General features: G+C 41.3%; 1 protein-coding gene across 1 annotated transcript in view; it reads right to left on the reverse strand.

The window, feature by feature from the left end:
• Positions 1-13,754, reverse strand: part of LOC140549693 (uncharacterized) — a 16,387-nt gene extending 2,633 nt beyond the window's left edge. The window contains exons 1-17 of the mRNA XM_072673444.1: positions 13,630-13,754; positions 12,879-13,081; positions 12,033-12,128; positions 11,751-11,846; positions 11,519-11,629; positions 10,504-10,645; positions 8,689-9,454; positions 8,556-8,584; positions 6,816-8,188; positions 4,508-4,580; positions 4,239-4,436; positions 2,991-3,196; positions 2,785-2,883; positions 2,590-2,685; positions 1,955-2,065; positions 1,718-1,841; positions 1-727 (exon numbers count right to left, since the gene is read on the reverse strand). The exon at positions 1-727 is cut by the window's left edge and continues 15 nt beyond it. Coding sequence (XP_072529545.1) covers positions 1-727; positions 1,718-1,841; positions 1,955-2,065; positions 2,590-2,685; positions 2,785-2,883; positions 2,991-3,196; positions 4,239-4,436; positions 4,508-4,580; positions 6,816-8,188; positions 8,556-8,584; positions 8,689-9,454; positions 10,504-10,645; positions 11,519-11,629; positions 11,751-11,846; positions 12,033-12,128; positions 12,879-13,081; positions 13,630-13,666 — 4,487 coding nt within the window. The 5' untranslated portion in view covers positions 13,667-13,754. The remainder of the gene's footprint in view (positions 728-1,717; positions 1,842-1,954; positions 2,066-2,589; positions 2,686-2,784; positions 2,884-2,990; positions 3,197-4,238; positions 4,437-4,507; positions 4,581-6,815; positions 8,189-8,555; positions 8,585-8,688; positions 9,455-10,503; positions 10,646-11,518; positions 11,630-11,750; positions 11,847-12,032; positions 12,129-12,878; positions 13,082-13,629) is intronic.
• Between the last annotated feature and the right edge of the window lie 1,487 nt (positions 13,755-15,241).

Below are 15,241 nucleotides of genomic sequence, written 5' to 3' on the forward strand. Positions count from 1 at the left end.
ATCGAATTTGAATTGGTCTTGGATAAAATTGTCTTTCTTCTCCCTGTCCGAGCGTTTACCACTTTCATGGCTGCAGAATTTCTTTTCTGCTTTTGTAGGTTCACCATTTTAATCTTCCAAGTCTTTTTAGGTTTTCGAGTTGATCTCCGGGTCCCAGTGAGGACTGCAGGAACAGCAGCATCCTCAGGCACAGAAAGTGCAGACTCCAGAGTGGGTGTGGCGTTAGACGACAAAGTATGTCCCTCCACAGTGTCACAGCTTAACCGTTGTGCGTCTGAAGTGCCATGACACAGACTCTCATCTACTCCTGAGCAATCTACAGAGGCGTCCTCTTCTTTAAACTGTACTGCAGATTCTCCCAAAACATTCTCAGTGCTCTTGCCCCCCTCACTCCCAACTTCACTGCCCTCAACAAGTCCATTAGACTGATGTTCTCTCTGTTGAGAGTCAGTGCTCTGCTGGGCACTGCTACCATCCTCACTGGTTTCCACTTCTGGAAGGGACTCTTCATCTTGGTTTACGTCTAATTCAATCTCGGTCCATTCAGACACGACTACCACAGTCTCTACATCTGTCCCGTCCACCACACACACAGGAATATGAGTAGGAACAGAGTCGTCAGCTGGATTTAGCAGACAGTGGCCTGTGCTCGGCTGATCCATGCTGTCTCTCTTGCCAGCCAGAGCAGAGAGGATGCAGTCACTCATACTGAGAGTTGGGGAGGAGGCTGAGATAGAAAGATGTAAAGAATGTATTAGCACTTTTTTGTAAAACTTAACAGAGAAAAAAAACATGTTGTGGCCTATGTTCTACCTACTGTATTTAGCCCGTTTCTGCAGTACCCTGTGTGGCTGCCATTTTGAATCTGATGCGGGCAGCTACAGATTCAAAATGGCAGCCACACATTTCTGCAGTTGAATCTATATTTCACTATTGGTAATGTGATCCTTCACCGTTTGTTACTGCATTTACTTGCTATGTAATAAACCTGATCTAATAACACAGACAATTAAGATATTTTTATTTCATTAGTGGCAGAAATGCATGAATAGGAAAACAAGTCACTTGCTTTTTAATGTTTCTCTGGGGAAACATGTTCTAACTTCTTTAGAATATAGCCAAAAACAACATATTCTGTAGGTAATCTAAAGGACTTACTACTGATGTTCTAAAATAACAGGAACAGTGAACAGCCACTACTCTGACCAGTGTGATAACACATGGTATTTGTCATTTGCTGTTTATAATCCTCACGATTAACTGTTTACTTTATCTGAGGTAATGGACATGCTAGAACATTATGGCCTTATAGGGACTACAGGCAAGCATTTCCATCATTATTTAAGTATGTGGTTCGAGTGTGTACCTCAACATCTTTTCTAAAAGAAAATGGCAAGTCAGAAATGGCATACAGATTGACAATCATTGGAGCTTTCTGAGGAGTCAAACTTATGTGCATAACCGGGACAGACATGGGGTCAAACATACTTTTGGAGTGCACCAAAATACAGTCCAAGCATTCAACTGTGTATTTTTTGTTTTACCACAAACCCCACCAGCTCATGAGCAAGCCGTTTCTGACGTCAGTTGGCCATCCTGATCTAAACAGTGTTTCCACTTGCTGTAGTTACAACATTTGTTTTGGTACCAAACATATTTCAACACAGAAAAATGCCAGTAACAGCAGGCCTTGTAGAACTGAAACCATAATACCTACCAAAAGTGTCTAGGTGCCCAAGGCACTTATGGTGTTGGAGCAGCGATTTGAGATTATCTGGGTTACTGATGGATTCTTCACAGTCCTTTAAAGCAGATGACTCTGAGCTGAGCCAAGCCACTGTCTGAAATCAGACACATTTGGCATTTTATATAAAAAAAAATCTAATTTTTTTTTTTTTTTTATAGCAATCTATTCTTCAGACAACTTTGTTGGCAAAAAATAAATATTATTCACCTGCAAGAGATCAGGGATTGGCAGGAAGCTCTCCAATCTGGACAAGAAGTCCCACATCAGTGTCTGAACTGCAGAGTCATAGTTAGGACCAAACTCCACTGGAAACACATCCTGCACAGAGAATAGAAGATTTAATTGGGAACAAATTGATTAGCCATCTGAAAATCTCACCGTTGAAACCATGTGTCTCTAAAAAGTAGACCCACCCCAACATCAGCGGCTCTCCACCCCTCAGCACACTTTAAAAATGTAAGCTAGGGGGTCGATAACAAGTGTGCGAAGGTGATGCTTAGTGAGAGGCAGTCGCTGCGGCGACCAGTGAGAGCATTAACATTTAAAGGTTTGTCACCCACTGCTAAGTAACAGAGGAAATAATCCCCTCTATTACATCATTAGAGGTGGCATTACAGACACAGCTGAACTGAAACTTCCTCTAGGGGCGCACTAACCAGATTTAAGCAATTTATCACCATAAAATGGCATATATTGGACAAATCACTTGTTAGTGTGTGCAAACGTGTGCAGATAAAAATATATTAAACATCCTCTATCATATTTCTTAATTTCTCCATACATAGTTTAATAAATCATCGCACAAGCACTCGAATATTAACCTTCAAAGAGTGAGTTCTGACCTGAAAGAAGTGTTCTCTCTCGGCAGTGTCTTTCATGAGCGTCTGGACCAGCTCCACAAAGTGAATTCCAGTCTCTTCCATATCTGTACTGTCCACCTGCATGACCAACAACAGCCTGTTCATGTTCATGCACATGTGTCATCCAATTATTTCACACGCAACAGAAATAAGATCATGTTTATGCATTACACTTACGTATTTGACCAAAGGAAGAGACAACTGAATGCTGTTGAGGTGAGGCTGGATTGCATGTATATCTACTGGATCGTCCCTTCGGCACAACTCTAAAATCAGCTACAGGTGGAGGAGCAGATACACTTAGTTAAGACCAAATAAGCCCAAATGCAACATGTGCACATTTCTAGTTGTTTATGCGATGCGGGTTGTACTCATGCACTTACTTTTGCTCGCAGTCCCAGAATAAGTTCAACTCCACGTCTGTGACTGACAAGCTCTGGGATGGATTCAGTAACCAAGGAAACAAAGTCTGCCAGCATCCCGTACTGCGCTACGTCCCGCTGCTGCACAGCTTGCCACATGACTGCAGACATGAGGCGGAGAGGTGGGACCAGGAGACGCAGAGAGGACAGATGGAGAGGAGCATGATCTGGGGGGATTCAAAAAGGTGGGTCTTTTGAGAAGGTGGCTAAAGTAAGCATTCATTAGAACCAGCAATGACCTTGACATTAATGTAGGGTTACCTTCACAGTGTAAGAAAGACAGAAAAATCCATTTTGCCAATTATGGCTATGCACTGCAAAACAATATGTAACCCAATTATTTTTATGCTTTTTTTTTATTATTACTTTTTAGGCCATTTTTTACTGTAACTTGGCCTGCAGTTTTCAAGAAATTAACAAGGTTTTAACTTAAGATCATTCATTCTGATTGCACAAGTAGAGCTTGTATACAGTTTTTCCACACAGCACCCAGCAACCACCTGGCAAAACCTGAGTAGCCCAGAGAAGACACAGCAACTGCCTAGCAACAACTAAACAATGCCACAGGAATCACCTAAAATACCATAGCAACCACCTGTGATACCATATTAACAGCATTACAACACCGTAGCAACCAGGTATCAACACATAGCAACCACATAGCAACAGCCTATAAACTGCCTGGAAGTGGGAACCACTTAAGCTGCGCACCATTCTGCGTTTCCTTCGGGTTGCTATGCTGCTGTTATGTGCACGAATCCTTTTTTTTTTAGCAGTGTTGCAGTGTTGATTCCAACCGGCAGCTCAAGGTTTGTGTTTTTTTAAAAACATAGCTATCAAACTATAGATAAAACCAGGTGTGTGGACACTGGATTTGGGAACACTGCTCTAGGTTAATAATCCTCGGTGCTGCTGGTGCTTCTGACCAGCTCTCAACTGGGCATACATCTCGACAGTGCAGTGAACAAGCACTCCCAACTGGTGGCCAGAAAGACTCCTGTGAAAGGTGAACGCTGCTGCTGTCATCTGTGTGAACGATCATTCTGCAGTCCCTCCACACACTTGTGTTCCGCAGTGAGCGCCTGTTAGCTTACATCTCATTAGTAGTGGAAACTCTGAACGAGTGGACCATAAAGCCTTAAGCGCATATCAACCTGTCTAAAGTCTGCGTTTCTGCTCTGTAACAACCGCAGCAACTTTCTACCTTACCTGCCTCTTCGTGTTTGGATAAATCGTCCTCCATCCTTGCAGCTGAGATGCTGAAACACTTATCCCTGAGAGAAAACACTGCTTTTAATTTCAGCAGACAGAAAACGTTCTTGTACGGGTCTTTACATTTCTTATAAACGACAGTTTCGTCTGTTACAGCAGTCGCATCAACTTCAAAACAGTCCTGGCCGAAAAAGCCTCAGCGCTGTTGAACATGCACGCCTGACCTCCGGACATTTTGCTCGACGCATTTCTCCAGGTTTCCTCACAGCGCCGCCAGGCGTCCAGCTGACCACACGACTGAATCCCCGGCGAGAACACACTGCAGTGAAAAGGCCTGACCTGAAGGGGGGCACCAAAGTCCAGGTTTTTAAATCATATACTTTACATTAATGTATTTATCATTTACTTTGCTGGAGTGACGACGTGTTTCTGAGCAGATATATCCGAAGAAATAGGCATTCTTCCTTTTTTGTAAGAAATTAAAAAAACGTATTTTGCACCAGAACTTAAAAATTAGAGCTGATTTTCCAAAACGCAGACATAATTTAATTTACATTACATGTAATAACACGTTTTTTTAAATTCAGTATTTTTTACTTATCAAGTCTACATATGATAATCCACAACTACAAAGTTAAATTGGTAAACGTTTTTGAACGTTTTATTATAGCTATAGTATTATAAATGTATTAAAAGTAAGACTCATCTTTTAGATTTTAAGTATTTAAAAACATTATGTATTTAATTGACGTAAGCATTCAGAAACCTCACTTGAAGTACTTTTGGTAGCATTAACGACCTTTAAGTCTTCTTGGAAACAAGAGTCAGAATTGCAGAAAAGGTTCCCACAATTGAGTAAGAATAGAATTGAGTCTTATTTATTGTATTTATTGTATTTATTGTATTGTCTTGCACGTTGCACTTTCTGCAGTCCGTCCTGTACTGTGTTGTTTTTGTTCCACGTTGCACCTTTTTTCTGGGAAAAACGTAATGTGCTTGTTTGGGTTACTTGTACAGAGCTAAAATGACAATAAAAGGCTCTTGACTTGAACTGACAGCTGACATCTAAAGAGCTCAATGCCTCACAAAAGCGACATCACTAAACGTTATTATATGAAACCGCTTTAAATACAGTGCTGGTCCATGGAGTCCCAGAACAAGCAGTCCCAGCTCTACACTGCTAGGGTCACCTGCACTTTGCAGTTTTGTGTTTTCATCCTGAACATCAGCCACGTGTTTGGTTTAAATGAGGCATTTGAAAACATTGTTTTCTGATAGTTCTGTCAGAAAGGCTCTTATCTTATCTTTTAAAATATAGACATATTGGAGGGGCAACATGCAGGGTGGTATGGTGTATATATATATGTGCGTGCGTGCATGCATGTGTGTATGTATAAATAAACGATTATATAAAGAAATTAAATTATTAACCAGGGGTAAGCGGTACAAAACATAGTGGGGAGTTATGTCATTTAGAGAGAACACGGTTTCATTTTCTTAATATCTTCAGAAAATGATTTTGTGGACGAAATGACTTGGATGAAATCCCAAGTTTCAAGAACACGGGGAACGCATGATAAATGCGTTAAGACAGAGATAAAACAGAGAAAATTAAATGTTAACCCAGGGCCTTTTATGGCTTCGTAACCGATACAGTCGTAACCGATAACCACTGTTATGCACTGTTAGGAAATAATATGCTAATATGCACAATTTCTGCTTATTTGCTCATCCATTATTCCACATACTGAACAAATAAAACAATACAAAGCGTACATAGCCCTCTGTACATGCAACACTTTGTGTTACATTGTGCAAATAAACACTAATTATTGACTATTTATCTGTAGAGAATGTGTATTTATTTTCACAAAACAGAATCTAACAGTGTCCAAACTGTTGTGTGCAATTTTCCATTCCAAGAACCCTCAAAAATACCTAGAATAATTACCGTTATTGCTCAACATAAGGTGTCCGAGCAGCTCTACAACAGCATAATGTGAACAACAATAAGCACATACTCACTTCATTGGTCCTATCTGCTACTCCTCACACACACATACTGCACTTCATCTGTCTCATTTTTGGTGGTTACACTTTCTACCAAGGCACTAAAAGCGAAATGGGTTAGAAAAAAGATAAATATTAATCACTGGTTCCCTAGTATTTACATGCTGCTGTCTTATGCATCTGGTCAAGCACACCAGCTTACTGACCTATTTAGGCTAGTGTCAACACAGCAACAAGTCTTTAAAGCCTATTTCTTTTATTTATAACTTTACAGCCAAAACACAAGAACTGGCAAAAATCACAATATGAAAATAAGTAAAGAATACTCCTCAGCATATTCAGCTATTTTGTAAGTAAGCAAGTCACAGAATAAACCAGTTCTGTAGGAGATCTGCTCAGTATTAGAATGTACAGTTTATTTTTGATTCTAGTGAATCCATACAAAGTCAATGTCAACATTTTAGATGGTTACTTATTTAGCAAGATCATCATAATTCGGCATTCATTTATTATACATCCAAAGTTGTCAAGGTCTGTGCACGTTCAATTCTATTAAAGCAGGGCTTCCGTCACCTCGCCAACAGCAAGAACAGACTCTTGCACTTCAACCACATGGCTAATGGTCACCGGTAACTTGGCTTGGTTAACCCTTGTGTGGATTCGCATGTGGTGCGTCAATCTGGCCATGTTGGGGAATGTTCTGGGGCAGCAGCTGCAAGCATACACCCTCTTGAGCTTGCTGTGGGTGCGCTTGTGCCTTGCCATCTCCGAGGAGCTGCGGAACTTACAGGGACACTCTGAACAGCTGTAGGGCCGCTCGCCGGTGTGCATTCGCTCGTGGAGTGCCAGTTCTGTGGAGGTCAGGAAGGTTTTCTCACAATACGTGCACCCGAAGGGCCTTTCTCCAGTGTGCATCAGGTGGTGCCTGTTCAAGGCAAAAGACTTGGTAAACTTCTTCCCGCAGTATTTGCACGCGTATGGGCGTATGCCGCTGTGCCTGAGCATGTGCTCCCGCAGCCCTCGCTTGGACTTGAAGCTCTTCTTGCACTGGTTGCAGGGGTGTGGCCTCTCATCCGTGTGAGACTTGTCGTGTTTGATTAGCTCGCCCAGCGAGAGGAAGCTCTTGCCGCACTGCGAACACAAGAAGGGCCTCTCACCCGTGTGCATGCGCTCATGCCTGTTTAGGATGGACATGAGGCTAAAGGCCTTGGGACAATAAGCGCATCGGTAGGGCTTCTCACCACTGTGCGTCAGCTGGTGCTTCTGCAGGCCTGCACGCAGAGCGAAGCTCTTTCCGCACAGGCCACACTGGTGGGGCCGCTCTCCTGTGTGGGTCAGCAGGTGCCTCTTTACGTCCGCCTGCCGCGTGTACGTCTTGTCGCACTGTGGGCACTTAAACTTGCTGTGCCGCCTGTGGTTCTGCCGGTGGACAGAGCGCTCCAGTAAAGTGTCAAAGCCTTTGCCACACTGTTCACACTTGTACTGGTGGGTGGCGCTGTGCGTCTTGCGGTGCTCAACGAGGGTGCCGGCGCTGGGGCTGACCTCCCCGCAGATGGAGCAGTAAAGCGGAAGGACTTCTTCCATATGGCTCTCTTTGTGATGGGCGGTCAGAACCCGCAGGTTCACAAAGCTGCTGGAGCACAGCAGACAAGAGAAGGAGGCCTCACCGTGGAACTTCTTGCAGTGCTTGGTCAGATCCCAAGCATGCTGGAAGGTCTTGTCGCACTGAGTGCAGTGAAAGGGACGCTCACCAGTGTGGGTGAGCTGGTGGCGTCGCACGTCAGACGTGCGGGTGAACTTCCGCCCACAGGTGTTGCAGTTGTAGCGAGCACGAGGGTTTTCTGTAGCTTCAGGCTGCAATCTGGTTCGATGACCTTTGGAGTTCAGTGTAGTCTGAACATCGTTCTGGCCTGCTTGAAGTTTGCTGGCCATTGCATCTAGGGAGAAAAGCAGGAGGTAAGCAATTACAAGTGTACTCCTGAGGTACAACCCACATTTTTTTCTTAAGCTATAAAAGTATGCAGGATAGTAAAATCATTAATGCTCCAGCTAGTACACAGAACATTAAAAGTACACCACAGCAACCTTCACTGTGAGCTGAGAAGCTCAGACCAAAATCTAAACAGCTGTACCAATATAACAACCAAGGCTACTCTGCACATCTTAAAACATCTTTTTCAAAAATACCTTTTTTTAACCTTTAGTGTAAGGCTTAAATTGGACACCCACTTAATTTGACCAGTACATTAAAAATACTTGATATATAATAATTAACAATGCTTGCACAGATTTGTATTTGAGTACCTTTGTCTTCTCCCTCGTCTCCATTTTTCCTGTAACGAGACACCTACATTAATTCTGTGAACAATATAAATAAGCTCAAAATGACTAAAAAGTGTGGTTGGATAAAAACAATAACGAAGGGCCTTTTTCTTACTCTTGCTCTGTGGCTTGTTCCACCTTGACTGATGGAGGTCTTCCTCTCCGTCTTCCAGTCTTAGACACTTTCGGCGGTGCTGCATTCTTCCTCGGTCTGCCACGTCCCCGTCGGGGTGGCACTGTCTGGTCTACACTTTCAACAGACAAGCTTTTATCTGTTGGAGTAGTGTCAGCTTGTCCACTATCCGCCTGACTATCGCGCATTGTCGTATCATGTATAGTGTGTGTTACAAGTTCCTTTCTCTCTTCAACTTTACTTTCTATAGAAGGTTCAGCTTTGAAGGACCCTAATCCCCCTCCGTCTCCCAGAATCTCCATTATGATGTCACACTGCGTAGATTTCTCACAAAGAGCCCTATCCTCCTCACACTCCTCTTCATTCCTGACGCCCTGCGGTTCCTCGTGGAATTCAACCTGCTGGCTTACAGTAATCATCTCTTCTGCGGCATCCTGCTCACTGAGGATGGTCACAAGAGAGCTGCTCTCGTTATTCACCTCCACATCTTTCCTTGGCGATTCCTCTGTGTGAGCGTGACAGACCTCTGTGATCTCGGTCACTTCGTTACTGCTCAGCTCAACCTCTGTGTAGTCAGTCACAATAATGGCCTCTGAGCCCAGCTGGCCCAGGGCACTCTGGCTCAGAATGGTCACCGTAGTTGGCTGGATGTGGTAGACCATGGGCTCTGTAGCGACTGCCACATGTGTTGAGGGAGGGATGGAAAGGGAGGAAAGGATGCAGTCCCCTGATGTGGAAAGAAGATTACCTGCATGTTCAACAACAAAAAAAATAAACAACAAAGAGAGAGTAAATAAGAAATAATTTTTAGCTACAAACATTTTCACATACATGCTCACAGATAAGCTGACTTTATAAGTCAGTCAAACACACACATAGAATACAGAACTGACTCTCACGTTTGTTGCACCGTATAGGGACAGTGTTTCACGTTGTGGACTGGCCCTAGCTTTACTTGTTTTCCCAAGACAATGAATTAATCAGCTAGTCGGCGAAGCAGGTAAGCAGTAGCGTTTAGCTTTAGTTGCTCTAGTATGCAACACAGTCATATCAGAACACCTGGTTTGGAATAAACTTGGCCTATTAGATCAGTTTCACTTACATATAGGAGCACTTTGTAGTTCTATAATTATAGGCTGTATTTTGGGGGGTGGGTCATTTTCAGCACTGCAGTGACACTGGCATGGCGGTGGTGCAGCCTAGACATCATGAAACATCATGATACAGTAGAAATGGTCAAGTACGTACTTGGAGAACTCACTCACTTAAATGCGTGGCACCAAAAGCCAAATGAAGCGCAACAAGTGCAACACCGGGAGTGGGGTGTGCCTGAGTGTGTTGAAGGTTATCTGTCAGCGTGGTTAATCACATTAAATGATTACATTTTAAAAGAACTATTATTTTAAATGAAATTTATGAAAACAATGAGCCTGTTTTGAAAATGTAGTGAGAAAAAGTACCTTTTTGTCCTTTTAAAATGTGGTAAGTAAATGTAAAAAGTTAAATGACCAAAATATTCAAGTAAAGTACAGATACAGTACAAATTTATAAGTGCAGTAACGCAGTACTTTATACTTTATTACTGCATTTGCCACCTTTGGCTAGCACTTCAATTAAAACCAGTTCCACTGTTCTGTTCTTGCTAGCAGTGTTGAACATTTAGCAGTTGTTGCAGCTAGAGCGATGGTATGGCATTTATTGAGACAGTAGAGCAGAGCAAATTTCTTGTCTGTGTAAGACACTTGGTGAAATAAAGTGATTCTATTTCTGATTTAGATTTAGTCCAGTACAGCTTACCTATTTTGGAACCTCTGGTCCAATACTGACTGTCGTCATTGCTGATGAATTTATGGTGTTGCAACAGAGCTTGTAAGTATTTTGGTTCAGACTGTATGCATTCATCCAGGCCAGCAGGGGCAGGGGTGAGCCAAGACAATGTCTGTGGGAAGCAATTCAATTCTGTTAACATATTGAAGATGCAACATAATAATGATGAAGTTTAGTCCATGGGAAAGGGGGCACGGCATGAATACAATAACATTGATCACTTTTCATAATACAGAAAATGTCTCAATATTTATTTTCAGGTTTGAATTGACAAAAAAGCCAGTGTTTCCACTTTCAATTTTAATATTTAATATAGAGTTGTTGAGATTTACTTCTATCTGCTACTCTCCCATTAAGCTTTGACTGGTGAAGAACCCAGGGAACAGTTGTCATATACAGAGTCTCCTACATTTCAGCTACTGAAGCGTAATTATAGTAGGCAATAAAAGGGGAAAACATCCAGTTGTGTGAATACTCTATAAGCACTGAAGTTAGCATTGTAAAGACGCAAAAAAAATGAGAGGCGTGAGCTGCAACTTAATAGTTGCAGGCATGTGTGTTCACAAGCAATAGGCTTTCATCAGGCTTTTATTTTATAAAATACTAAAAAACATAATATCTGATCGGACTGAATTTGAGAGGCTTTTTCAGGATCTGTGGGAACCCTGCATCTCGTCAACTCTCAAGCACTGTATTAAGTCTTTAACAGAAAGTTAGAGAATCCAGAAACAGAATAACAATCAGAGAACATTTTATGGTGTTTAACATCCGTTAAATCCGTTTCCACAGCAGAATTTGACTCTGCCGATTCAAGCAAACATGTAACGTGTTTCTAATTACAGGTTAGGTTAATAGGGTTAACCAGTAATATATAAGATATTCTTTATAAAGAATATAAAATATAGATATTTAAGTTCTTTAAAAAGTAAACAGCACTGGGGGAAATTACACACAAAAAAAATCTAGTGAGTATTGCCATTTTTACCTTTTTGAAGTCTGGAACAGGAAGCAACCTCTCCAGAGAGGAGAGCAGCTCCCACATTAGCTCCTTTAGGGCTTTGTCATACTTCTGCCCATATTCCACAGGAAACACCTCCTTCAAAAGAAAATCAGAGAAAAACAAGACTTACGATCTGAATTATGACAAGAATATGATCCCAAATCAGTTGAATTTCAGCTACCGCAACACAAGATGACATAATTGAGAACTTGCTCACCTGAAAGAAATAGGCTTTCTCTGCTGGGTCCTTCAGCAGTGCAAGGACCAGTGCTTTGAAGTTCGACACTGACAGCTCCAAATCTGAATCTATACTCTGAGAAGGTAACCAAACTCTGAGAAGGTAAGACAAACCACTTGCACTTCTTCATTAGCTAAAATGAGTGTTTTTAGACCCAAATAGAGCCAAGAGGAATAGACTCCAAATGACACTGTAATTTACTCCAATATTGCCTTGTCTGGCAAACTGTCTCACAGAGTTTCTCAAAAATCTGCTCCTTACCTGAATTCCAGCTGTAATGGTAGGGAGTCGCATTCTCTCCAACTGAGCCTGGATAGTTTTTATATCCATCGATTCTTGTAACACTTCTAAAACCACCTGCAAAAAAAAACAAACAAAAAAACACATACACACAAACCAAATATGTTATAAAAGATTATATGATCGTTACTAACCCCCTACACCCTCACCATTCATGTTCTATTCACTTGGCCTGTTTCTATTTGGTGTTGTTTGTTCTAATTATGTAAAGACACTCTCTTCCCTTCCCTAAGAAAGTCACCCTGACTGAGATATGGACTTGGTTTAGCCTATGTCTAAACAATGTCCTACCAGATATGAAAGTTCAGCCTATTGTAGTGGAACATTGTATGTAGTATCATTTTTGAATCACTCCAATTATACCCCAATGATAATCGTTTTGCTATGCAACACTGAACTATCAACTGTATACATGGTTTGTGCAATGTATGCACAATTAGCTTACAACTGGCAAGCAAGCTTTGAGGGTGCGATCTAGGCAATACTTCCTTTTAAGTTAAAACTAGACTACCTACAACAAAAATTAAGCAAGCTTGTATATATGCTAGGATGTGGGCAATTAATTAAACAGTACTGTTACAGTAGTATATATAGCACCTACAGGCCCATCAGTGCACTTCCCAATTGGCAAATTCTATGACTGATGAGTTTCAAAGGAGAAAATCACTAAAACGTTTTTTCAACAGAGAACAGACAATTCTACAAAAAGTAGAAGCGAGCGTAATGACTAAATTTGTTTCATCAGCATAACAAAAAGCCTAAATGATGGCGTTAGAGCTAAAATCAGGTCATCTGACGCACACTCACCCTTGCCCTCAGGCCCAGGATGAGCTGTGCTCTTTGTCTGTAACTCAGCAAGTGGGGAACAGTCTCTGTGACCATGCAGACAAACTCCTCCAGTTTCCCATAATGTAGGACATTTTTCTGCTGCAGAACCTGCCACATAAACGCAGACATCAAGTGTAAAGGTGGAACCAAGAGCCGCAAAGAGGACAGAGGCAGTGTGGACCCTGAAGAGGACAGAAAATAACAATGTTTAAAAAAAGAAACAAAGCCCATTTTGCCTTATTACATTACAGTTCTTGTCAATAGAACATCTTACATTTTACTTCAAAAGATAAATATTAGATAAATAGGCAAAAAAAAAAGTATTATTATTATTACTACTACTAGATTCGTACACTTTAACTCCGTGATAATCTTCAATTTGTTTATTTTGTATTTTTTTTAATCATGATGTAACTTACACCACTAACTGTTAGCTAGGTCAGTAGCATTATCACAGTTTAACCCATGAGGTTAATGCTACCTAAAGCTCACTAGTCAAAATGATAAATGACAAATACCAGCTAACAAACTATCAAACAGAGAAACAGACGTCTGCACTTGCCTGAGTTCTATCTAGCTAATACACCAATGCGCATTTTATTAAGGGCTACGTTAGCACTATTAAATAATGAAAAGCCAGCGAGCTAATGTGGTGACACTGGACTAACGCAATTAATAACGCAAGCATGAAGCGACCTTCACCGCGTAGGACCCACAAATAATTGTATACCTTGATCTCTGATTCTCTGTAACTCCTGTTTCTCCATTTCAAACAAACAGATGATAAATAGTGTGTAACTTTAAGGCTATTTTCTCGTAAGCATTAGCCACCTAGCATGGCTTGTTGTGTATGTAAGTACAGTGCTGAAGCGAAAACTTCCTGAAGGCGAATTTCAAAACAAAAGCTCGACAGTGACAGCTCTCCAAAGAGGGTCAGCTTCATTGGATATATTATAAACAATATTACATTTGTTGTGTTGTTTTATAATATTCTACCAGCCAATTAGTCCATCAAATTGTACTAACCAAAATCGATCAGCAACTCGTTTGTTTGTTTATTCAATCACACTTCGAGCCTAAACTATATAGTTATAAGTAAATGCGTATTGGTTTATTTTTATGTTCCTTTTGTCACAAATATCTGGTATAGACCCGTTTCACGTCAGTGCAAAAGTACATTACACCTAGGTCAGGCTTTACTTAGCTGCAATAGCTGCAACTAAACACCTCCTATGATTTTGTATAAGCCTTGCTCATGAGGAGGAATCTCAGCCCAGGTCCCAAGGCAAAAAAAAAAAACAAACCCTACTACTACCATTACTACCACCATATTTCACTGTAGGTATGGCATTCTGACTGCTGTGTTTGCTTTACACCAGACATAATGAGAATTACACCATCCAGAAATCCAAAAATCTATTGTTGACTCATATTTCCAAAGATTATTATCCCAAAAGTCTTGTGCTCTGTGATTTCTGCCTGTGAGGAGCTTGGTGTATTCTCTGTGTTGGTTTCCTCTGGGTGCTCTGTTTTTTCTTTTAAAAATACACCTGGTTGGCTATGCTAAATTGCCCCGAAGTGTGAGTGAATGGACGTGTGTGGTACCCTGTGATGGACTGGTGCCCTGTCCAGGGGGTATTTTTGCCTTGCATTCAGTGATTCTGTGTAGGCTCCGGACCCACCGTAAACCTGACTAGGAAGAAGAGGATGGGGGGATATATTGGCAGCAACAAAGAAAACATATTTAATTCTAATGATAAACAGCAGAGTTGAATTCTGACTATTTTAAACATAACCACACAAATGTCATAGGAAAATCACAGAGAAAATGAAATACAAGAAGGCTGTACTGCATGTAGTTGGTCCAAACCAGTCTATCTACATTCTACAGTCCTTGATGATTTGGTGTGTTTGATTTAGACAGAGGACAGAACTGAGACTAGCTGTAGCGTTGCTGTAGCATACACATGTTCGCAGCTGGGAAAAGCATCAGATCTGCATCTCTTTGACCAACACAGTGCTGTCTTCCAATTCAGTACTGATGATTTGTACAGCAGTGAATATATCCAGCGTTGCGTGAAACCTGTGTTGTTGAGCTTATCGTTGTTTTATTAACCTGCTCTTATCACACAGGACATTGAAGACTAATAGACAGTTGAATTAAGTATAGCTAGGCCTCACTCTCAGATTTAAGCGCAATGACAGATTCAGTTCTTTTCACAAGGGTGGAGACCCATTGTAACCAAGAACAGAATAGGTTTGACTGTTGTTGTCTTGTTACAAAAGTTGGCACGGAAGCCAATAAACTAAACTGTGGGTGATTAGAGAGTGTGAGAATATAG

The sequence above is a fragment of the Salminus brasiliensis genome, chromosome 2 (assembly GCF_030463535.1).
Source record: "Salminus brasiliensis chromosome 2, fSalBra1.hap2, whole genome shotgun sequence".
NCBI classification, from domain to species: Eukaryota; Metazoa; Chordata; class Actinopteri; order Characiformes; family Bryconidae; genus Salminus; species Salminus brasiliensis.